This window comes from Bombus terrestris, chromosome 9 (genome assembly GCF_910591885.1).
Source record: "Bombus terrestris chromosome 9, iyBomTerr1.2, whole genome shotgun sequence".
Lineage (NCBI taxonomy): Eukaryota > Metazoa > Arthropoda > Insecta > Hymenoptera > Apidae > Bombus > Bombus terrestris.
The window spans coordinates 373,338-399,590 of NC_063277.1; the positions used below are offsets into that span (position 1 = coordinate 373,338).

Below are 26,253 nucleotides of genomic sequence, written 5' to 3' on the forward strand. Positions count from 1 at the left end.
CGAGGCAAGGTGATGGAAAAGTTGGGCCGAGGTTTTTATCACCCCCTCGCGCCCCGCCTGCGAAAGCTTCCTGCCGCCGCAATCGGGGTGCGGGGAGATTGGGGGAGGAATACTTTCATTCGAAACATTTCCGCTCGAAGTAAAGCGAAAACCAGCCCCCAGGGTCCACCCGCTCCCCGATCAGCATCTTTCTTTCTTATTGCGCCAACACTTTTTCGCACATCCGCAACAAAACCCGAAACAACTACCAGAGATAGCAACCGGGGTCTTCGTTGTTCAACCAATTCTTCCTTAATCTATCGAGAAGAAATTATCTAAGAAATTATTCAATCATCGAACGAGAATAGCGTCCAATACAAAACTCTAATCTTTCTAATCGTTAGAAGAGATCAAATTGAAAGATTTTTCGAATCATTTAGGATTTACGAACGTCGAATAATTTCAAACCAAAGACCAATTATATCATGATTTATTTGTTTTCAAACTGCTTCGCAGACATGTGTCTTTTATCCAACAACATATACGACTATGTCAACGTGTCTCAAGGAAAAATCACAATCCCCAACGTCGACGACGGTGAAGAATGTACTTTGACGGACGTAAGTCCCGGAAAAATGTATTCGTGAATCCATACTTTTCTCTACCTTTACTCTGTGTACTTCCGTGTACAGTCTTTTACATTTCCATGTGTAGTATATACCTTCTTTTTAAATCTTTCTCTTTTTCATATCTATAAAATGGATAAATAGTAACGAATAAACGATTCATTTGATTCGAACGAAATCTATGAAATTTCAAAAGATTATCGCAATTTTTCAGATTCCATGCCTTGTCAAACATAATATTCGCGTTAATGCGCTTTTTATCTTTTCATAGATGTTTAACATTTCGATATTTCGAGCGAAAAATCGGTAAAATTTTAATTTTTAAGTTATAATTTTAAAACATGAAGAAAAAAGGAAAGATAAGCTAGAACTTTTCGTTACTATTCGCAATTGAGATTCCATGTATATAAGAATTGATCCCGGACTATCCAATTGCCTTCTACCTATTCTCTAAGAGTTTATAAATCTAATTTTGAACCCGGACGTACGTACGTATGTATGTACATTGTATATACGTGCGAAATATTACTATCGAAATCGATCGTCTGTCCCCTCTCCCCTAACTCTTTCGAGACGATATTTTAAACTATTTCGACAAAATATCGTCTAGGTTTTGCGGAAACGCGAATATCTACTGCGTATCAGTTGTATTTAAACTGTCCTTCCAAATATCGTTACGTCGATAAAAGAGAATTTCTTTAGTAGTTTATTCGGTTGTAACCCTGATAGATTTAACAAATCCACCATTTGCCTTGTTCTTGGTGTTTCCTAACAATTGAGACGGCCTCGAGATGGAAATTCTCGACGGTTGGAGAAATGTCGGTGACACGGAGTGCCTCAGAGCAACGTTCGTTTGCAGCTTCAGTCACGGAATAAAGCCGAAGTCGGAATGGGTAACGAATATAGCGAATCCGAATGAATCGAATCTCTTCAGAAATTTTCTCCAAAAAATGTTTATCAGAGAATCGAGCGTCGATCCATACTTTTTCGTTCGACGAGAGAGTCGATTCGCGACTTTGTAAACTAAGCGATGGAAATTGAAAGGAATACGCATCGATTCTCCTTAGCCAATTTCTTCCACCATTTTCTCTCTCGTCTATCATCTAGATTTTCTCTTTTTACATCGATTTTCTCGAATTTTTATCCGATATGATTTTTCTTCAATATATATATATATATATCTTTTTTTTTAATCGGGCTTTTTTAACGAAAGAGCAAGCTTCGATAAAAAAAAAATGACTATATAATACAAGCTCTGCTTTCGCTTTTTCATTTTTTCGACGTAAATCAGCTTAGTTTTTATGGCTAAATTTTCATCGGCTTTGCAGCAAAAATCTGGCTTACGGCACGAAAATATTATTGTACGAAGGGACTATCGAAGGATTTTTCAAGAATTTCTGTTACGGAATTTGATTTCGGTAGTCTCTTTGAAAGAAATATCTGCTATTATATCTGCCATTATCCTTGTGTGATCCCATTAACGATAACCTTGTATTTTTTCCAATGTGAATATCTTGTCATCGTATCAGAAGTATTTTGTTAGATATATTTGTTATCCGTAAAGAGCTTTAATTAATTATTAGCTTTATTAATTATACATATACTATCTTTGCGGGAAATTTGCATATGCAAAACACATGCATAGTGAAAAGTATCGTAAAAGCTTCTGTCGTATTTTGTAACTTCTGGTACGACATCGTGTGCGATGGTATTTAATTATTATTTTCCAATAATAGCAAGCTTTCGATGTATTGGGCTTCACTCAAGAAGAAAAGAACGACATTTACAAGATCACCGCTGCTGTCATGCACATGGGTGGTATGAAGTTCAAGCAAAGAGGTCGCGAAGAACAAGCCGAAGCCGACGGAACCGAGGTATTTATCCTTTTTAATATCCTAATTAATTTATCCTACTACCAATTTCGACACAAAAGTGCATCGGCTACTTATTAATGTCTAGATAATTATCTCTTCGATGTAGTACCACTCCCTCACCGAGGTTTCGCCTATAGAAGTTTTCGTCGATCTTTTCATTTTTAGGATTACAAAACGAAAACATCGAACTTTGCATCAATTTCATTTAGATTTATAGGATTAGAAATAGAAATAGAAATAAAAATATCAAAGTTTGCCGTAAAGAAAAAGTCAATAACGCCAATCACGAATGTTAAATACGATAGACTCCACGATAACATGCAGATGTAATTTCGATAAGTTTAACGCGATTAATAACGTACTATTATATTCTGTACTGTTTCTTTTACTCGTAATCACAAACTAAATGTTGTTTCGTCCGACAGGAAGGTGAACGTGTCGCCAAACTGCTTGGTTGCGACTGTGCCGATCTTTACAAGAACTTGTTGAAACCAAGGATTAAGGTCGGTAACGAGTTCGTAACACAAGGTCGTAACAAGGATCAAGTAGCATATTCGGTGGGTGCCATGTCGAAGGCCATGTTCGACAGACTGTTTAAGTGGTTGGTCAAAAAATGTAACGAAACCCTGGACACGCAACAAAAGAGGCAACATTTCATCGGTGTACTGGATATCGCCGGTTTTGAAATCTTCGACGTAAGTTTTCTTAAATACCACACGTATAATACATGTATACACGATCAAGAACAAATATTTCACGTTGGCGATTTTTTATCAAACAAGATCATTCCACGGTTATTAGATCTTGTTTCTCAGTTACGATATTCCATTTGTAATAAGATAGTTGAGAAACTCCAAATTGAAATAGAAATACATGTACGTACGTATACGTATGTATAACAATACACTTATGTATAGACATATGCTCGTACCAAAAATATGGAAAAGCCGTTCATACCTATAGATACGATTGTATCGTAGAGAAAGGCAATTTTCTACTTACATTTAAAAATCGCCAATGTAACATACAAATAATACTAGAAACAAGAAACACAAACAGATTACTTCTATATATTATATTTTTAGCAACGTATCGTGAATACACGTTGACAACGAGTAACTTACAAATTTAACCGGCCAGGTTACCCGTTGTACAACGTGCTAGAAAAACACGATTATTATTTGAAAAATCAGAGTTACAATAGGTAGTACAACTACAAATATTTAATGATAAAGTATCGTACTACACGAATTTGTACACACTTACCAAACAAAAGATATTACTTTTTAAAGGGAAGGAAAACTCAAGATGCTTTTTCAGGATCATTCGAATATTAGTTTGCGTTAGCTTTCAAGTCTCTGTTGATTCCCAAAAATCGTACATCTGATTTCATTTCTTAGTATAATGGTTTCGAGCAACTGTGTATCAACTTCACCAATGAGAAACTGCAACAATTCTTCAATCATCACATGTTTGTCCTTGAGCAAGAGGAGTATAAGAAAGAGGGTATCGTCTGGCAATTCATTGACTTCGGAATGGACTTGGCTGCCTGTATCGAGCTGATCGAGAAGGTAGCCTCCGAGCGTGAAACTCAAAAATTTCCATTTTCGTTACGACGTCTTTTGTAGATTGTTTCCTTTGTGTTATGTCGTTCCACCTGATTTAGTTTAGACAAAATATTCCACTATGCGATAGTTTGTCTCATTAGGAGATTCGCCCTTCACCTTAGTTAGAGATTCCTAACTCGGACTTGTCATCCAGTTTACGAAACACGAATATTATATCCTCGATTGGAGTTTGCATCGAGTATGCATATTTTTGTGTAGATGAATCGTTGAATGTTTACAAACATATTTTGTTTATGATCGTATTTCAATACTTGTTTTCTCCAACTTATTTTTTCATAGCTGTTAACATGAAACCTGTTTTATACGTGTGAGATATTTGACAATGTTCCCTCGAATGAATTTGTGAACTTATACCCGATCCTTTTTGTCTTTCTTACTTTGAGTAGACTTTATTTTCGTATATGTATTCCCATTCTTCTATATGTATAGCATCTTAAAAAGACGGTTTTCTGGTATTGCATTGAAATCTCTTCTTCTATTACGTTTGTCGAATAATCGAAATCTTTACTTTTATCTCCTCTTATCGTTTTTCAAAAAAGCGCACGTTCAAAGAAAGTTTCTAAACTTTTCGTTGAAACGAGTGTTTATGCATAGAACGTGGTTGTCCCTTTGGTTCCTATTTACTTATATACATACGTACTACATCGTCGTCGATACATGGGTCATCATAAGATGAGCATCGTATTCTCTTCTTCTGAAACGGTAAAAACAGTGGACTTCACAACAGTGGACTACGTAGAATGTAATTGACGATTAACGTTAACGTTACTGTAGTTAGTATTAACCTTATTATTGAAAATACATACGATACGTGTTCAACTGTCCATCGAGGAACAGGACGGTGCATTCGTCTGAAAAAACGACTGAAAGTGGTGGTTTGTTGTCAATTGTTGCATAGGAAGTAGACTAATATGTTGGACGATTAGTTCGGTGAAAGTGTAAAAGTAGATGGGAGATGTTTACAAAGAATGTGTATTGAAACACATATCTACATACCAGACGATAGTACAACAAGTATTACGCTTTTCTCTAATATACATGTATAGTAGTGTTTTACAAAGCCTTTCTGTATAAATTCAAATATTTGCAAAATAACAAATTCCACGAAACGTGACCAAGTTTCTTTCGTTGAATATATTTCATCGTCTAAGCGAATCGGTTTTCTATCGTTAAAGCTATTAGATTTAACGAGTTTTTTATTTAACCATGGATTGAACAACGAATTTTTTCCAATACAGATACACATATTTGAATTTATCAGACAAACTTCTATCTTACTTGTAAATAACAACATTCACGATTTGTGAATAATTTTCTATAAACTGGAGAATTTATCCTTCAGAGAAAGTGTTTACGATACCTGTTATATCGATATACGATAATAGGTCGCATATGAGACAATCGACAATTAACATTTTTCACGATATATTGCGACAAGTATCTTGTCGATTATTGGGGAGAATTTCACGAAATAAACTATGATATTTAACGCATATGTAACAAAACGAAAAGACAATGATCAAGATTAAAGGTATAACGATATCGGAAATTTTTGCAAGCAACGTTGAAAAATTTGTCGATTGACTTATAAAAACGTTGATTGATAACCGGTCCTCGTGTCATTGACAAGATTTACCAAAAATGAGGATAAAGTATGTACGTGTGTGTCCTCTAGTGTATGAAATATACTCGAAAAGAAAGAAAAACAAAGAAAAAGTGATACAGGTGTAGTACATATTGACGAAAAAGCATGCCTGATTGTTGCTCGAACAGTTCAACAGCTTCGAGCAGCTCTGCATCAACTTCACCAATGAGAAGCTTCAACAGTTCTTCAATCACCACATGTTCGTCCTCGAACAAGAAGAGTATACGAAGGAGGGCATTCAGTGGGAATTCATAGACTTTGGCATGGATCTCCTCGCGTGTATTGAATTGATCGAGAAGGTACAAAAAGACAAATGAATCGATCGAATGGCAACGGACCAAACGACGGATCCAGCCATAGAGAACAATAAAATATAAACAGAAAAAAAGAATGCAGCCTAAGGATCCACACATAAAGACCAGTTGGATCTTTAATAAACGCACAACTTAACGCTTATTACCGGCAAACTGCAATAGTGATCGTCCACTGTTTTCATGAGTTGATCGCAAATGTTATTTATGATCTTTTTTCCATTTTGTATTGTCCTTTTTTGAATCGTGTGGTTTCGCGTTCCAGTGAAATGCAAGCAATTTTTCGTCTCGCTTAGGCATCTTATACCACTGTTTATTATCATTTACCCAACTCCTATAACTTTATCACGAATCATTAATCAAATTTGTCCTCTTTTTAAACTAGAATAGTGTCCATCGTATACTTTTATTACACTATATATTATACATATATTTACAAGGCATCGAAGAATAATTATTACTACGATCGTTTCATTTCATTTTTATATCCGTTTCGAAATTTCTCAACAGTTTCTTTTGAAATCCATATTCGAGCCTATTGCATATGACATTTAGATCATTTTCATTTTCATACATGGATTTACAAGATTTCATATTTTCCATTCCTATAGGATATTACAATTATTTCCGGAAAATTGTGATACAGCTTTATATATCTTATAATATATATATTATACACATTTCACATGGTTCCCAGATGTTTTAGTTGCTCACATTTTCATTACCCTCTACCTATTGTCAGTTCAGATATTCTCCCAAGCACTTTACTTCGATATTTCATTGTTTCATATCTTTATTCTATACATTTTTATACTTTCACATAAACGCAGTAAAGCAATCGTGCAATTAAGCACACACGTCTTAGTACGAATAGGAATACTCTTTTCATGCAAGGAGTTTAAAATTTCTCTATTTATTTGTGTGAACACCACAGTTTAGAACTTTAGAACATGTGCAATTTTCGCAATGGTTTTCTAAAATATCAAGCGAGTTGATTTCTTACTTTTTATTGTAGCTCCTGCTTGAAATACACGTATACTAAATATACGTCGACAAATACATTATTGTCGGTCTTTGCAGCTTCTTGATTTAATATTAATCCAATAATACATAGGAATCCGAATAAGAGGAAATCCATCGAAGATTCAAAAGACTGACTGTTTGGTTTGCAACTATTTTACGATACTTATTTTCTCTTGATTACCATGACCTTTTCGTAATTTCGTAATTTCAACGGTCGAAAGCGTAATTTTTGAATCATCTTTCTTTATTGTATATTCATAAAACATAGAAGAATTTTTACAGTATGGAAATAATCAGAAGCTACAAAGATCAAAAATATATAAATCACCCAAAATTAATCGTAAACGATTGGTCTTACTCTACTGATTGTGTTCTTTTGTTCCTCTTTGTTTTCTGCTCTCTCTCTCTCTCTCTCTCTCTCTCTCTCTCTCTCTCGGTCTCTTTCTGCCTGTTTCTCTCCCCTTCCTTATATCACCTTTGATCCTTCCTGATTCGCCACGCTGTGTCACGCACTACGCTCGTTGCGTTATAACAACGACACGACAGTTCAACGGCTTTGAGCAGCTCTGCATCAACTTCACCAACGAGAAACTGCAACAATTCTTCAATCATCATATGTTCGTACTTGAACAAGAGGAGTACAAGAAAGAAGGCATCGAATGGGTGTTTATTGACTTCGGCATGGATTTGGCCGCTTGTATCGAACTGATAGAGAAGGTATTCCCGCACTTTTCTCAGAAAGATAAAAATAAAACAGCAAAGCAAAGCAAAACAAACTGACAAACAGACGGAGAAAACGAGAAATTGAAGAAACGGCCAACGGCCTGATCGGTGGAAACGATCATCGATGTTTGTCGAGAGCTTTTGACCAAAAATATGATTAGAACCTGTTTGATTGGTCGTCGATATTCTGATGGTAGATCAGCTCGCATTTTGTTCACGCTTATCTATTCTTATCATAGTATTGGATATTTCTTTTGTTGCCATTTTTTTTTCGCTGTCACCGAAAACAAAGGTATTCGATACATCTACCTTGTTCTTCTTCGTTTCTCTATACCTTGCTTTCCCTTGTCTCTTTTATCTGTGTTTGTTCATCCCTGCAATGGCAACGGCAGTTGCAACACTGTCCGTTTTCAATTCGTTCCTCCCGATACTCATTAAAATCATCTGCTGTGAACAACAAAATTAACAGAGTACGGTTCCTGATCGTTATTTTTCCAAATTAAAGTGCATATACAGTTTCGGCAAATTCAATTTGCGAAATAAGTTTGATATAGTTGCCAATGAGAAAATAAAGAAAAGAAAAGAAGAAAGAGAAAATACTTAAAAAAATGTAGACAATCTTTGTTTATTGGCGAAGAATCTCGTACATGGTATATTTATTATTTAAAAAGTGAAATTCGAATCGGGCTTCGATATACGTAATTACAATAATACGTTATATGCCTCTCTCGAATGAAAATCTTGTCATCGACCGTTATAATTATCGCGATCGATGTTTTATCATACATTAATCGATCGATTTAAACATAGCCTTTAACCTTTAGAACTACAGTTTATCGATATACGATTGATAAACTTTTATGCCCTTGTGTCATTCATATACGTGAATTAATGTTACGTCATATTTTCGAACATTTGGCATCTCCCTGGCCCTTCGTAGGTCTGCTTCGAATCTAACGACTTGTTTGATCGATCCGATTAAAAGAGCGAAGAACAAGCAATAACGGATAAAATCAAGATAAAACCAAAGTCGATGAAAGTGAAAATATTAGTTGTTTCGAAGTAGACCAACGGGAAACGGGAGAATGTTTTCCTTATGAAAAAACATAACGTGTAACTTATGTCGTGCTTAAGCGATATCCCCGTTATGCGTCCTGTTCCTATAAAAAGATAAAGAAAGATTCGATAAGGAATCTCTCTCCATTGACAATTCGCAAAGTATTTATTGCGTAAGCAGCATTAATGACAGCTGTCTTTTACCTCTGTTTTCTGTTCCGTTGCTTTTCCCCTCCTTGGTCTCGAGCAGTACAACAGCTTTGAGCAACTCTGTATCAACTTCACCAACGAAAAGCTTCAACAATTCTTCAATCACCATATGTTCATTCTGGAACAAGAAGAATACAAACGCGAAGGAATTGAGTGGACTTTCATTGACTTTGGCATGGATCTACAACAAACGATCGATCTGATCGAGAAGGTATTGTTGCATCGTCGCATGGAACGAGCGGGAACGAGAGGCGACAGCTTCGAACATTCGATAGCCAGTCGCTGCAAAAGAAAAGATAATTGCGAAGAGAATAGCTTACGACAAAACAGAAATATCATCAGCATGCGAATGCGATCATACGCTATTATATTCTGCATTTTCCCATTACACTAACTTTTTTCATAGATTCGTGAACTTTTGCATACATGTGCATCAGGTGTTGACAGTCAAGCTGCTCGGATTCACAACGACAACGAAATCAAGCCAAATTCATTTCGGTTTGAAAATTTCTCCTAGTTTCCTGGTTTCGTCGTTTCGTTTGCATGCTTATCGTAAAAATATCGCGAAGGACATACAAAATATTAAATCCTTCTTATAAAGATTCCGTAGAATACTTTAATAGCTATTATACGCTGTCTCTTGTATAAGAACAACTTAAGAAATTCGAATGAAATTTTATTTTGAGTTTAGTACGGTCTTGCGAGAATCAACCGAATATAAAGGTAGGAGAACTAGGACAAACAGCCAAACGATAACCGTCTTGTTTGATGCTTCTACGCTTTCCTTGTTTTTTGTTTTTTGTGGTACCAGCATGTGCATGCGTTTATTTGCGTTTATGTACTTTTATCGATGAGTAAAAAGAAGGTTGTGCAGCAACGATGTGAAATCAACTCATCGACGACGAATGATTCGATGGGAAAAATCCTGCATGTCCGTTAATTTCCATCGTATTATTCTATTCGAACTTTAATCTACGTTACTCGTTACAGAAACTTGTTTGCCAAGCATCTGTAAGGGCGATTTTAGATTCAAAGAGGAAAGAATAACGATGTACTTGCGAACATCGCCCACTATCGAATAATTTTATTACTGAAATAATAATCGGGAGTAACGTTTACTTATCGCTAAATAAAGCAATTGATTAGTTTGTAGTGAAACTATAGTTTTTACAACGGAACAAAGTTAATTTTTAATTATCGTCAAAAATATCAGATTGGAAGTTTCTACGTGTACCTGTGCGTAGCAAAGTTAAGGATTAAAGTAATAGAATTAAAAATACGTAGCTATACAAAACATTACTGTTGATTGTCATTTGTAATTTGTTAATTGTCTTATCGATGAGAGCAAGTTTAAAGTTTCTGATCGATTCTACGAATCGTTTCGGCTCGTTTGAATGAAGAAGAAAGCGTTACTCTCGAAAATTCTCCTGAGATAGTGTACAAACTAATTCGAATGATCGCATTTGAATATAGCCTATGGGTATCCTCTCCATTCTTGAAGAAGAATCTATGTTCCCGAAAGCCACTGACAAGACCTTCGAGGAGAAATTGAACAACAATCACCTTGGCAAGAGTCCTAACTTCTTGAAGCCTAAACCGCCGAAACCAGGCCAGCAAGCAGCTCACTTTGCTATCGGCCATTATGCCGGAAATGTACGTTACTTCTCCATTTGTATCGAAAAGCTTTATTTATTTTTCTTTTCTTTTCGAACTAATGCACATTGAAAATCTCCCTCTCTCTTTCTCGTCTAGAAAATTGTTACTAAAACGTTTTATTACGATTAAACTATCAGAGAGGAATATGTATTTAGTTATTAAGTAATAGGATCGAACGCTATAGAAGCATTTGAACAACAGGTACCATACAACATCACGGGTTGGCTGGAAAAGAACAAGGACCCGTTGAACGACACTGTTGTCGATCAGTTCAAGAAATCCAGTAATAAACTGCTGGTCGAGATCTTCGCTGACCATCCTGGACAGTCTGGTGATGCCGGTGGCGGCGGCGGTGCGAAAGGTGGACGTGGTAAGAAGGGCGGTGGTTTCTCAACGGTATCATCGTCCTATAGGGAACAATTGAACAACCTGATGACTACTCTGAGAGCTACCCAACCACACTTCGTCCGTTGTATCATCCCCAACGAAATGAAGCAGCCGGGTGTCATAGATTCTCATCTAGTCATGCATCAGTTGACTTGTAACGGTGTACTTGAAGGCATCCGTATTTGTCGTAAAGGATTCCCCAACAGAATGGTCTATCCTGACTTCAAGCTACGGTAAGAATGTGCATTCATTTATTACACACGAACAATTTTTTCTCTTAATATTTTTTTATTTCAAGATCGACCATAGCCATAAAAATGTCACTTCTTTTATTACATACGGGATAACAAATACGTCGAAACATCTCGAATCGGAAGGAGGAAATATATTTTTTTTACAAAAGAGCGTTCATACTTTCGAAATATGTAAATGCAATCAGGTAGAAATAGTAACGCGAGTTATACCAATACGTAAAAGCGTCGGTCGTGATAACGTCGTTAAACATTGATTGCACCTTGAAGCTTTTGTTTTATATTATGTATTTCGAGTTCGAGCTGAAATTTATTATGAAATTTATCGAGTAATTTTTTTGACAAACGTAAGACGAATGACATTGACCGAAACCAAAGTAGATCGAGAATTAGAAACGTTCAAATATGAATGATATCATTATAAAATGATTCTTTTATGTTGTGATCGTACAGTTACATGATCTTAGCGCCGGCCGCGATGGCCTCTGAGTCGGATCCAAAGAAAGCCGCTCAGAAATGTTTCGATGAAATAGGCCTTGATCCGGAAAACTACAGGATTGGTCATACTAAGGCTAGTTGCAAATCCCCGAATAAATTGATCTTTTTCTTGGGTTTGATTCCCTTTTTTTTGTCCATCGTAGAATATCGTCGTATTGTCCGAACAAAATTTTAAACTTTTAAAACTTGTCCTCGTAGTGAGAGAAGGATACTGTCTTGAAACCTCTCGGATTTTTCTCCATAACGATAATATTTAACATTTTCGATTGGATTGTTCGACGCGACAAACTTTAAGTTTGTATCTTAATATTTCACGATTCTTCGCGTTTCTTTGTGTAATTTTACCGTAGCTGTGTACGTTACTATTTTCCATCGGTTCACTTCAATTCGTACTTAATTTTATTTTCATTCGGGGTTAGATGGTTGGTTAATCGATTCGCATTTATTCTTTTTATTCGTTCGACTTTTATTTACGTTTCTATGGTTAATCGAAGTTGACCGAGCGTTTTCAGGAGTATCCGACTCTTCGTTGAATGAACCCTGGTGTCGTGGTAAAAATGCGTGGTCCGTATTAAACTCGTGTATCTTAGAGAGGCCTGTCCCCTTGGTATTAAATCTCTGCACGAACCACAATAGTTGAAGATACCCTATACGTCTATTAGCGGCCATGCCCATTATGTAAACTGCCCTACCCCCTAAGTAGTTAAAAACTTAAATATCATTGGCTAGTTACACATACGGTGGATTTATCTGTATCTGACCCTTAGTAGATCTTACGTGACCCCTAGAAAATGTAAAACGTGGAAAGAAGTGGAACAAACGCGGAGCAAATCTCCGTTACGTTTACCGATTCGAATATGATCCGACTCAATACGTACGGACACAGATCGTTTAATCGTGAACGTTCTAGAGATCCTGTATACTAATAACGACCCATCACCTTTTTTTTCTTGGCTTGCGACCCCATTACCATTAGGTACAAGATTCTGGCACCACAAGCAGTCTCGAAGTTGGGTTCTGACCCGAAGAAGGCTGCAGAGGCGATTTTGGAGGCATCCGGCCTCGACCCCGATCAATATCGTCTTGGACACACCAAGGCATGTTTCCTTTCGCGGTCACGGTCTGCTCGTTAAGCACGCTAATGTCAATTATATTTATTACGCATAACGAGCTTCTTTTTCTTCTTCCTCTTCTTCTTTTTAACGTGTAATTCCTCGAACTCGACCGAGTCTTTTTCATCGTTGAAAAGATCAACGCAGAAATTCGAATTTTTGAAATTTGTAGATTTATTCTGTGTACGTATATAGAGAATGGTGAAGCGATACTTTTCAACTTAACGCTTCACCGTGCTATCTGTATCAATCGATCGAACGAAAGAATTATTTCGCAGGAATTACAGTTCTAGCATTAATAATAATCGATGCTGCCTAGCGTAAACGCAAGTGCAAACGTGTTTAACCGAAGAGGACTTTAAAATATATGCGAAGGTTGCCTAAAAAATCGTAATTCCCTTGCAACGTTACGGATTTTTAAAACAGAAGTTGGAAAATTTGTATTGGTTTTGGTTGAATTTCGATGGTAAATCATAGATGTCCGATGAAACAGAGAGAAACGGAACGAACGTGTGATTCTTTCAACTTCTATTTTAGAAGCGTACGTGGCAAATCCATAGAACCATGTACATATACGATCGATTATACTGTAATTAGAGCACAGATTACAGGACAGATCCCATACGTCTTCCGAGTTCCAGTTTAGAAATGTTTAGAGATACGTATAATACCTTATATGAGATCAACTGTAAGACAGATCTCACGTTATCCTAGACAATCCCGTTATTAGTACTCTAACAATTAGATTATCTACAAACGTTTAACCATGTGTGATCATTTTTATTTGTTGTGCCGTACCCCAACCATACCGCAACCATAAAACGAACCACCGCAGATACAAAATTCTGTGCGCCAATGCCATCAAAGAACCATGCGACCCCCAAAAGGCGACCCAGCTGATTTTGGACGCGATCAATCTGGAGCCCGAGCTATATCGCATGGGTCTCACCAAGGTATTAGACGCCTTTGGTCTATTACTTCGATTATCATATCTGCAACATGGAACGCTTTTCCTTCACGACAGCCAACTTTTAATTCTTATACTTTTCTACATTCTTGGAAACACACATATATATAGCATATTTATGTAAATTCGTGCGCTTTTTACGAACATGACTAGAAAAATTGAATCTATATAGGGATTTGTTTCATCCTTCGAACGTTATACAGGATGGGACGATAATCGTACTACAACCGGACAAGGAGTGATCCTACGTGAAAATATAAGTCAAAAATATATTAAAATATATTACGACGATTCGTTTTTGAGAAGGTCGAGATGAAAAATTTGTCAAGGGTACTTTAACTTGGCGAAATACCGACATGTATCGTACACCGCATGAGTAAACAACCCACAGGAGGTTATTATACATGTGAAACAATTTTATTCTACAAATGTAATTTATATCTCTATCGACTATTTATATTCTTGCTCAGTTCGGAAGTAGCAAAATTTAAGATAACTTGTCGAATTTTCAGAGTCGATTTTCTCGAAAACAAAGCCTCGATAAAAATGTTGTAACAAATTTTTTTCTTATTTTGCACGTAGAATCACCTCCTTCCCGATTCTGCTACGGTTACCGGACTACCCTGTATAATTAATTATAACATAGTTTCGATAACGATATCGTGAAATAGTAGTATCGCAAATGAATTTACAAAGCGTAAGAAAAGTGTAAGGATGCAAAGTTCAATCATACAGCATCGGTAAACGATACTTCTTAATGCTCGTTATAACTGAGATACGATATTATTACACCAAAGATGCGATTACACCTTCTTTCTTTTGACAGCTGCGAGGTAACTTTTCTTTCGCCTATTAATATTCCAGATCGATTAAGTAACTCTTTGCTTATTCCGCAATATGTCTGTGTTTATCGCCAGATAAGTGTTCCGCTTCTTTAAATTCTGCATTTAACTAACGATAACTTTTACCTTTGGTCATTTTGATTACTTCGATTCGGAATATATGAACGTATAATAAACGTTCAATTATTTGACGATGATGATTTTATTCAAGATTTTGGTATCTATTTCTCTGTAACGCTGAACATCGAATCATTGAACCCTTAACGGTCGACAATTTTTTTTCGCTTAGTTTTAGATCAGTAGTCGTATCATAACGTTACTAGTATCAGAGTTATATTTAGAATAAGAATCTTCATTGAAAGCACTATTCGCGTCTACCTACGTTATGTAAATCAAAGACTCGCTCGTCTTTATTGCTATTAATTTCATCGTCGTTGTCTTGATTTCTCCACGGTTTATAATTTGCATGGCACAAACGTAATATGTCTGTGTAAGAAAAACACGACTGAAAGATTATGAATAAAAGATATACGTATATCGGCGCTTCGTAGATTTGAAATTCTATACAGCGAAACGTCTCTGTCGTATCATGATTGTCAGGAAATTACACCATGCAAACATTTTCGCGTTGTCGATTTTATAGAAAAGATTTAACATTGAAAGTAATGAAAGTGATCAAAGCATAATAATTACGGAAGAATCTCCAAGGAATTATTATTAATTGGAATATTTGTTTATTCGACTACTTAAAAAAAAAACAACAGGTGTTCTTCCGTGCTGGAGTCCTGGGTCAGATGGAAGAACTTCGTGACGAGCGACTTAGCAAAATCGTATCTTGGATGCAAGCCTACATCAGAGGTTACTTGTCCAGAAAAGAGTACAAGAAATTGCAAGATCAACGTTTGGCTTTGGTCGTCGTACAAAGGAACTTGAGGAAATACTTGCAAATTCGTACTTGGCCATGGTGGAAATTGTGGCAGAAAGTTAAGCCCCTTCTCAACGTTACTCGTATCGAGGACGAGCTTGCCGTAAGTGTTCCAACTAAATATTTCACCCTGCTCTTATTTTTCTTCGCTTTTAATCGAACATCTTTCGGAAGAATTCTCATACAGTTTCCTACGAACCTGTTCTCTCTCTTTCTCTCTCTCTTAAAATTGTTAATAAAACCAAACATTTTTCTTCTAGAATTTCAAATATACATAGTACAGTCTTTTTTATGAGAATCACTTACATACACATGGCTTATTTGCTGAAACGGTGATATAACTCAAAATTTGTAGTCTTTGAGTTACTGATAGAGGAAGAAAAAAAGTTGTTCCTTGTACTTCCTACTGATAGAGTCCTATAAGTGAATTTCAAGAATTCTCCGTAAAACTATAACAGCGCAGAACATTCAAACTCGTTTTCCCTAAAATCGTGATTTTTGAGTTATATCATTGTTCCAATAAATAAGTAAATAATATATGTAATATATTTGGCTGGATGTCAAAGGTCGATAACTGCACCGTTAATCGGAATACCTAACATTGAAATATTTTTATCAAATTTAAACGCAGAGTCTGATGTAATTTGCATAAAGGACAAAACATTCTTGCAATACGTGGACTATGAAAACTTCGTTATAAAAGAATCAAAGTTAGCTCGTTCCATCTTTTTTTAGTATACTATAAATAGGTTTCCAACATGATTTGGCACGTGCTTTTCCGCCGCAATTCAAATATTTCACTCTTCCCCTCTCTTTCTCGTATTTTTTAACGTGCGCGTACTTATTTACCGGTGATAATGTAAATAGAACAGAAATATTATTTCCCTCGTAAACTTAGGGCCTAAAAAATTCCAAAGTCCCGATTTCATCACGGACGTCGTGTCACCGATTATTCATGCTATCTAATTTCATCTTAGAGATGAAATCGCCTTTCGGTATATTTAGTACAATTTTATTTTGGAAAGCTATCTTTGGGAACAAGATACTAAAGATAAAAGAATGGGTCCGATACTTGAACACACGATGCATCGTTTGAGGAAATAAAAAGTTAATTACTCGAAATACTAATATCGATAGTTAGGATCGTATAAACTATTTATAGAATAATCGTTAAAAAGAATGGCGTGGAATTATGAAATTCTAATTATTATTCGATGCTCGAATTGGAGATTCCGTACGTGACATTAAGCTACGGTATAATACATATATTAATATCGACTACTTAGCGTAGGAAACTATTCGATAATTGACGATAACTCGCACATATTTCACAATGGACATTGATTTACCGATCGATTCCAAACCGAAGGTACAGAAATAGAAACGATCTTTTGTAACTAGACCAGTCTGGTCTGTCTGAGTAAGGTCGGTACTCGACGGTAATCTAGCGATTATTCGAGTTTTCCACCGAGTCAACGAAAATAAATTAGTCGAAATCGCATTTAATCGGAAATAGTATCACCCGCTATAAATGATATTACCACGGCATAAATCTAACCACGCGACGCGGGTAAAACGATCTTAGCACCGTTCACGGATCGCTGTTGGGTCGTTCCTAATTACGGGAGAAAGACAACGGCATAGGTTGATCCCGCGAGAATAACGAGGTCGGTATCGGTATTACACTGCCTGGAGCGTAAAAGGAGACTGGAGTTCGGTCGATCGAAGCTTACTGGAACGAGATTCTAATTTGGTCGATCCCCCTCCACTTGCTCGGTTTGTCATGGTAGCTCCTTCTGGTCGCACACGTATAAGTCCCTCCTTCGTCATCGAGATCGGTTATAAATATTTTTCTACGATGAGTATCGCTGGAGTGGGGACGGCGACGATGATTCTCCGCGAGGACTACGAAGGGGGATTTTGGGTAGAAAAGTTGAGCCCCTGGTAAACCGAAGACCAGTCAGATACTCGATCTCGCGCCGGCATCTTCGAAAAATTTTCTATTTCGAACTGGGTCCCTTCCTCGCCCTTTTTTTACGACGAATATACTATCACGAACACGATCGAAAGATTTCTTCTTTTCATTTTTGTTATCGATATCGACATCGAACACGAAGATTAGCCGTCCCACGCTCGAGCCGTGTTTTCTTATTCGGTATTAACAATATAGTTTCGAACAAGATCGTTGAATCTCCTCCGATAGCGAGGCGTCTCTTTTTAGATTCTTCGATCGATCGATCGATCGTTTATTAATTTTCACGTTATAACCGCGGGACGGCCGTTTAGTTGCGATCGATTAGTGCGCTTATCGACAGACCGAGATCTGTGAATTCGAACAAGGAAGAGAAAGAGAGAATGGGTGATACGTTGATCGACGATTCGAATCCCGTGGTAAACGGAAAGAAATCCAACGGTGATGCGGAATCGCAATTGCAGGCGCTCGAGGAGAAAGCGAGAAAAGCTCAGGAAGCCTTCGAAAAGGAAGAGAAACTGCGCAAGGAACTCGAAGAGCAGAACACGAAACTTGTCTCTGAAAGGAATGCCTTGCAGCGACAACTGGATGGTGAAAAAGGTTCCCTCTCCGAATATATGGAGAAATCTCTGAAATTGGCCGCCCAGAAAGCTGATATCGAGTCACAACTTCAGGTAAGCTTTCATTTATCGATGATTATATCGTATACTATACATGACGGATGTTTGCCGATAGAAAGAAAAACAAGAATGCAATTTACATAAGATTATTCGGTAGAGTATAAGATTATTCGGTAATGTATAAAATGTATAAGCTAGATTTCTTTGATTTAACTATGTTAGATTTGATTAAGTAATTTTTATGAAATTAGAGGCTGTTAGGTACCGTATCGAGAACCAAATAAATTTATCGATAGATTATCAATTGATATCGAGATATGACAAATTTTCTGTCAATTATCAAATATAGATGCAGGCTCTGCTATGAAATCCCAATTATTCACTTAAGTAAGCGAAGCAAAGTAATTTTTACAATTATGCAAAAAATTGTGTTACCGTTTTTCTAATCGCCTATTGATCCGAAAGGCCGAACGGTGGTTTCCTCTTGCACAGTTTATATATTAGAAAGTTGCTCAATTGGCACGATTCATCGATAACGAAACTCATTACGCGATGATGAATATACGCCCTCCACGAATCGAATTATGAATCAGACAAACGGTAATTATACCTCCTAGACGACCGAATAGATGTCGAAATAAAGAGGAATGGGGTTATTAATGTCTCCTTAACATTCCTAAAATCATCCGAGGTCGTACATTCGAGGTATTACGGCCGCAGTCGTAAGAAAAGTATTGGAAATGAAAATAATCGTAGTTAAGCGGCAGAGTGAAGCTTTAAATAGATATCCATGGGAATGTAGCACGGCGAAAAAATACGAAAATTTATTTGTAATGCAGAACTGCTAGTTTCGATCTGTTTATCTTTCGCATACCGCCCTTAAAATAAATTTCGATAATTTGTTAGAACGCGTTAGACCGAATCGAACGGTCAAAGCTTTTCGTTCGTAGGTTATAGGTGTTCCAGCACCCTGGAATATCTTGATCGAACATTAAATATTTAAAGGATTGACGAAATAGAAATATGCTTACGATTATTTTCCCGTGATACGAAAGTATAGTGTGGTCCGTAAAAAATTTAGTGAAAATTCTGTTAATTTCACACGAGTAACCGAGTAAGATAATAACCTGATGATTTTTTATTTTTCGTTCAAACGTACTTGATAAGGCTTTATAAACGACTGAACTCGTTTCTTGTAATGCGCGTAATCTTTTCGTCGAATGAAAATATTATATAAACTACAATATCAACAAAGAATGCAATTTAAAACTCTGGTAACGCGAACTAACGAGATGGAAAGATTTCGAAAGTAAACAGATTTCGACACGTCTGAAGCTCGAGTTTAAAATTTACAAGCTCGTCATAATTTAAACGAATCTGGCTCGGATTACAGAAAATGATGCACCTGGCAGGAGTTGATACATCGTGGTCGCGTCGTTTCGTAAGCGCGGGCATTAAGTAGCAGAGGCGCGTCATTAGTCAGACTCGTTCGACCACCGCGCCATGCCGCGTTGTATTCGCTTCGTGCGTTCTCTTCCATCTCTCTTCCATTCCGTGCTATTTTTCTTCCGCGACGAATCATCCCTCGTTTCCACATTCGTTCTAAAATTGTTCTACCTTCTAACAAATCTTCCATAACGAATATCAACTCCTAATTCTATTTCCTCGCTATAATTTACCTATTTTCTTCGAATCGGTTTTCATCATTTCATTCCATTATTCCATTTTATTTGCTGTTATTCCTCGTTTGGATTTTTATATCGATATTTCCTTTTTCGAAATGCAGAACTTAGAAACCGACGAGCATAACTTTAACTCTAAAACTTATAACCGTATAATCGTGATACGCGAATAAATTAACGTATTCCGATACCAAATAAACTGAAACAGACGTATCTCTGATAGAAATGTCTTATGTTTGAACGTAAAACCGAAAAACAAACGCTATTATAGCTGTGAAATAATTTTAATTACGTTAACTCCTACGTTATGGGAATCGTGCCTTTGTTCCTTTCGCCGTTTCTCGGGCGAGTCTTTACGCCACTCTTTCCGTAACGCAGATCTCTTCACGGAATGCCCTGGAAAACCATTTGGTTTGGCGAAAGAAATCGGACAGCGAAGAATCTCATCGCGTAGTATAAAAAGAACTCCAAGAATTCCGTGGAGGATATGATTCGTTTCAGAGTACTGGACTATTTTTAACGGGCATCTTTTAAACGACTGACTAACTGGTACTTAATGTCAACGCCAGTCGTACAAGATCGTCTTTTTCTTTTTGGATTAAATTTAAAATTATCTCGTGTATCGGCTAAAATGCGAATTTTTAATTTAGACGATAATTGATCATTTTCCATCCGTATTGCAGAGCTGGAATTTTCAAAATTTATTCTATCCGACTGAACCGGTTGAATTCGGCTTAAAATATTCGCGATTATAACATGCATAAAATTATGCGGTGCCATATATGGACAGCAAACAAAGAAGAAAGGAAGAAAATGAGAGAAAGAAAATGTGTTTAAATCAGCTTAGGGTATCTGCTGTGGAGAGGGACGTTGACTACTTTGCCCCTACCTTCGACACGGCCAAATTTAGTTGCCGTCGATCCCAGATTCCAGGTTATTAAAAGTAGGCGTGGTTATGTGCTGGAATAACTGACAAAACGAAGGAGGTAACAGGTGTATAGTGTATTTATACGTTGGTGCGCTTATGCACGTCATCGCGCAACTACTTCACCGTCCATCGTCGTTTCAGAAATTTTCTTGACTTTCAAATACTTCTACGCTATAAAATCATCGCGATGCTTTTTTAATTTCCGTTTCTCTTTAAATTATATCGAATATCTATTATTATATTTGCTTTGCTCTTCTATCGTTGGTATCGTAGGCTCTTAAGCAGTCCTACCTACCCTTTGACACTTGTGTTTTAATCAAGAAACCACCGATACTCGTATTTTAAATATTATCAAATGAGAATAAATATTGAAAACGACGTAAATACCAATGGCAATGATAAATCTCATTTATTTATGTATTTATGAAAATGTGTAAATGTAGACGTAAAAGATTATCGTATGCTGATTATAAATATTTCTTCGAATGGTGATAATTATTAACTATTCGGTGGTAAGAAAGAAACGATATCAAAAATAGGAAAAAGGATCGAGGCTCAACTTGGATAAAACGTTGACTTTTATTCGTTTTCGTAAATATTAAATAAAATTATTTGGAAACAATTCTTTGCTTCGTGGTACCGTAATATTTCTTTTAATATTTCTTCGTAGTCGTTACTCACATCTCCTTCTTCTGAAATTGAAATATTACATCGAATTACTTTCTACTTGTTCATTTTTAATCGGCCAGTTTGCAACGGTCTGTAGAATTCCTACATGGACTTTCTTATCTATTTCGAATTTTATTTACCGATATTTTTTTATTATAACATTAATATTAGAAACAAATACAATACAATAATTAGTCTTAAGCACATAAAATTAGTTAAACGCGATATTACGATTAACTATTAAACGATATACATCCGAATTTTTAATCTCATAGCCTACTATTAAATATAAATTGCAAAATGCAATTGAAATTAAATCAAATCATATTGTATGATACTATATTTATAATATGTTAATCTTGATTTACTCTACGTAAACAAAGAAGAGTTATCTCTAGAGCAGAGATTGATTTAAAATAAATATTGTTAACTTACAACTACTTCGATAAAATAATTAGAAAGATTTATGAAAAGATATATCGTAACTCGGACAGAAATTGAAAGGAGCAAACACATGCAGCTCGGAATAAAAAGAAACTAATTGAACGATATAAAGCAAAATACACGTGCATATAGGGGGCATATGGCATTGGTAAAGACAAAAGTATTCTTATATTACAGGATCTGAATGACAGATTCAAAGAAGAAGAAGATGCCAGGAACAATCTCTTCCAAAATAAGAAGAAACTCGAACAAGAAGTGGCAGGTCTAAAGAAAGACATTGAGGACCTCGAGCTTAACCTACAGAAATCAGAGCAAGATAAGGCGACGAAGGACCACCAGATCCGTAATTTGAACGACGAGATCGCTCATCAAGACGAACTGATCAATAAATTGAACAAAGAGAAGAAGAATCAAGGTGAAGTTAATCAAAAAACTGCCGAAGAGCTTCAAGCTGCCGAGGATAAAGTCAATCACTTGAACAAAGTTAAAGTCAAACTCGAACACACTCTTGACGAACTCGAAGATTCCCTCGAACGTGAAAAGAAATCACGGTTGGTACAATGTACTAAACTGTACTAAACTATACTACACTATGTATATGTATATGCATATAATAATCATAATATTTGCAACTCACGCAGCCTCGTATGCTATCTAAATACATATATACTTATAAATGTTTAACGTTACAGAGCCGACGTAGAGAAAGCTAAACGAAAGGTGGAAGGTGACTTAAAACTTACACAGGAAGCTGTTGCTGACCTCGAAAGAAATAAGAAGGAACTCGAACAAACCATCCAACGTAAGGACAAGGAATTATCATCTTTGACCGCTAAACTTGAAGACGAACAGTCGTTAGTAGGCAAATTACAGAAACAAATTAAGGAATTACAAGCCCGTATCGAAGAACTGGAAGAAGAGGTTAGCCTGAAAAGAAACATATATGTTACCAATGTCGCTGATAAAATTACTTTACTTGCTTAAAAATTGTCGATGCTTAAAAATTTGTCTGTGTCTTCCGTACAGATCGAAGCTGAGCGTGGTTCTCGCGTGAAAGCTGAGAAACAGCGCAGTGACTTGGCACGAGAACTCGAGGAACTTGGTGAACGTCTCGAGGAAGCTGGAGGTGCCACCTCTGCTCAAATTGAACTCAACAAGAAGAGAGAAGCCGAACTTAGCAAGCTGCGCAGAGACCTCGAGGAAGCTAACATTCAACACGAAGCCACTCTTGCAAGTTTACGCAAAAAGCACAACGATGCCGTTGCCGAAATGGGAGAACAAATTGATACGCTTAACAAACTCAAGGCCAGGTAAGATAGGAATATCAATTTAATCGATAGAATCGTTTGGAAAAGAAATCTTAGCAATTCTGAAAATTTTCACCGTTAAAACTTGCACTTTTATCGAAAAAGTCGAACTTTCGATTAGAGATAAAGAAATTTGAAAAGGTAAAATGATTTGAATCAAGAATCGGGGATATAATGAAATGTTTTCGATAGAGCTGAAAAGGGTCGTCATGATATCCATGCCGAGCTGAACAATTCCCGTGCCGCGACGGATCAGGTTTCAAGGGAAAAGGTACACATTTAAGAAACAAAGAGAATGTTTATATGATTTGTCCACATTTGTTTTCAGAATTACATTTCTCACCGTTACCACTGTCACGTTGTTGGATATATTTAATCCATGTTCAAACTTACCACACGATATCGAAATTATCGTCTAGTCGTTCCCGAATGAGTTTGAAAAAAAATGTTTCACTATTTGTTTATTTCTCCCGTGATTGTGTTCTCCTTTGACCTTATATTTGATTTTTAGAATGTTGTCGCTAATGGAGTATCTCTCGAACCGTATATGTTTTGTAATGTTACGATTACACCGTTCGTCGTATTGACTCCAATTTTTCCTGATCGTGTCCTAAATACTAATTACCAATTTCGCGTGTCTGTTTTCATGAAAATTAGAGTTGAAAAGGACAAGGTTCAATACTTCAGCGAATTAAACGACATGCGCGCGTCGGTAGATCAACTAAGCAACGAGAAGGTAAGAATCGTTCGTCGAGAAATCTCTAGGATTCAGCAACAAACTAACGCAACTAACAGCTTTGTTAGGCAGCTCGAAACAGTTCGAGAAACGGAAACGGCGAACGTGCGACGTTTGCGATTACCATGGTGAACGTGTTTATATGTGTACCTTACGTCGTCGTGGTCGAAAGTCCAGCTTGCAAAGCTTGTTCCTCGTGTGTACCTCCCTCTTCCAAGCTTTTTTTCTTCACTTTTGGACAATTGTTTAATTTATCGCTACATATTACACGACATTGTTCTCACGTATATGTATACAAGTACCGCGTATTAGAAAATTATTCACACGCAAAACATGTCGTCGACTCGATGAAAAGTATATCGATAATTTTGTGACACGTAATCAGAAAACGAAGTAATTGATAAACTGTTAGACCGTATTTCTTTTTACTGAAAATAAAACTAAAAATTTTTCGTTAGATTCTCGATCGTGCGAATAATTCTGTGACTCTTGCGATGTTCGCATCGATCGACTAGTCGAATTAGCGTAAATTGTTCCAAAAGTGAATTGACTTGAAAATAATAAAACAATTTGTCTGATACATCAATCGAAATCGGTGACAGGCTGCCCAAGAAAAGATCGTGAAACAATTGCAACACCAATTAAACGAAACCCAAGGAAAACTGGAGGAAGTGAACCGTACTCTGAATGACTTCGATGCTGCGAAGAAGAAACTGTCGATCGAAAACAGTGATCTGCTACGACAATTAGAGGAAGCCGAATCGCAAGTTAGTCAACTTTCGAAGATCAAGATTTCACTGACAACGCAGCTCGAAGACACGAAACGATTGGCTGATGAAGAATCGAGAGAACGCGCTACACTCCTTGGCAAATTCCGTAACTTGGAACACGATTTGGATAACATTCGTGAACAAGTGGAAGAGGAAGCCGAAGGTAAAGCGGATCTTCAGAGGCAACTCAGTAAGGCAAACGCCGAGGCACAATTATGGCGCACGAAATATGAATCCGAGGGCGTTGCGAGAGCGGAAGAACTCGAGGAAGCTAAGAGGAAACTGCAGGCACGGTTGGCCGAAGCGGAGGAAACCATCGAATCCCTCAACCAAAAGGTTATCGCCCTCGAGAAGACGAAACAGAGATTGTCGACGGAAGTGGAGGACTTACAGATCGAAGTGGATCGCGCAACCGCGATCGCCAACGCCGCCGAAAAGAAACAGAAGGCATTCGATAAGATTATTGGCGAATGGAAACTCAAAGTGGACGATCTCGCCGCCGAACTCGATGCCAGTCAGAAGGAATGCCGCAATTACAGCACGGAATTGTTCAGGCTCAGAGGTACTTGTCTACTTTTTTCCATTTGTCGAGTATTAGTCGTGAATAGGTATCGCGAAATAACGAGGGCGAAATGTTGCTGTCGCAGTCCATCAAGTATATTTAAAATAAATAAATATACGTACAGTGAATCGTTGATACAATATAAAACTCGGAATAAATACTCGTTATTGTTCGTCGCGTTGATACTCGATATGAACTGTTCGATACTGTGTCGCACGCGATCGCGTCTGTTTATTTATACCGGTCGGGGGGGAGTCGGAAAATTCAAATTCGTCTTCGTTCGACGGTGGCCTGTAGCAGCGGCGGCATTGTTTTGCCCGGAGTTTATTTGTTCTTACATTGCTTATACTCCGTCTTGATACTCCGAGGCAAAACAACAACATGATTCGAAATGCCCTCTGAGTCATGTGTCGCTATACATCTTCAAATTGCTTCAGGATTCTTGCTTACATATTTTTTCTATAACATTAATATATCCGTATAGGTGCGTACGAAGAAGGTCAGGAACAGTTGGAAGCAGTGCGTCGCGAGAACAAGAATCTCGCCGACGAAGTAAAAGACCTCTTGGATCAAATTGGCGAAGGTGGACGCAATATTCACGAGATCGAAAAAGCCAGGAAGCGCCTGGAGGCTGAAAAGGATGAACTGCAAGCCGCTCTGGAAGAAGCTGAGGCCGCTTTAGAACAAGAAGAGAACAAAGTATTGCGCAGTCAACTTGAACTGAGTCAAGTCAGACAAGAAATCGACCGACGTATCCAGGAGAAGGAAGAGGAATTCGAAAATACCAGAAAGAATCACCAACGTGCTCTCGATTCTATGCAAGCATCGCTCGAAGCTGAAGCTAAGGTTC

The 26,253-nt window shown here is 37.1% G+C and overlaps 1 protein-coding gene and 1 long non-coding RNA gene across 29 annotated transcripts in view; one reads left to right on the forward strand and one right to left on the reverse strand.

Moving 5' to 3' along the window:
* Positions 1-26,253, forward strand: part of LOC100647343 (myosin heavy chain, muscle) — a 41,295-nt gene that overhangs the window by 10,905 nt on the left and 4,137 nt on the right. For 4 of the 27 annotated variants that reach the window (XM_012311595.3, XM_012311598.3, XM_012311590.3 and 1 more), the window contains exons 9-22: positions 2,342-2,479; positions 2,905-3,174; positions 5,881-6,051; positions 10,549-10,728; positions 10,933-11,351; positions 12,844-12,964; positions 15,553-15,816; positions 18,150-18,359; positions 22,206-22,579; positions 22,721-22,949; positions 23,055-23,338; positions 23,993-24,071; positions 24,674-25,403; positions 25,888-26,249. In XM_012311595.3, coding sequence (XP_012166985.1) covers positions 2,342-2,479; positions 2,905-3,174; positions 5,881-6,051; positions 10,549-10,728; positions 10,933-11,351; positions 12,844-12,964; positions 15,553-15,816; positions 18,150-18,359; positions 22,206-22,579; positions 22,721-22,949; positions 23,055-23,338; positions 23,993-24,071; positions 24,674-25,403; positions 25,888-26,249 — 3,831 coding nt within the window. Of the gene's footprint in view, positions 1-495; positions 600-2,341; positions 2,480-2,904; positions 3,175-3,879; positions 4,051-5,880; positions 6,052-7,632; positions 7,804-9,115; positions 9,287-10,548; positions 10,729-10,932; positions 11,352-11,822; positions 11,941-12,843; positions 12,965-13,814; positions 13,933-15,552; positions 15,817-18,149; positions 18,360-22,205; positions 22,580-22,720; positions 22,950-23,054; positions 23,339-23,527; positions 23,607-23,992; positions 24,072-24,673; positions 25,404-25,887; positions 26,250-26,253 lie in introns of all 27 variants that reach the window. The other 23 variants (XM_012311599.3, XM_020864527.2, XM_048408508.1 and 20 more) reach the window with 19 other exon arrangements.
* On the reverse strand, positions 5,881-25,889 carry LOC105666033. Of its 2 annotated transcripts, none has more exons than XR_007225093.1 (3): positions 25,526-25,889; positions 9,070-9,193; positions 5,881-8,256 (listed from the first exon to the last, which is right to left on the reverse strand). It is a non-coding gene; the product is annotated as an uncharacterized LOC105666033 (long non-coding RNA). The 2 variants fall into 2 exon arrangements; XR_001098963.3 differs by lacking the exon at positions 5,881-8,256 and adding an exon at positions 8,407-8,969.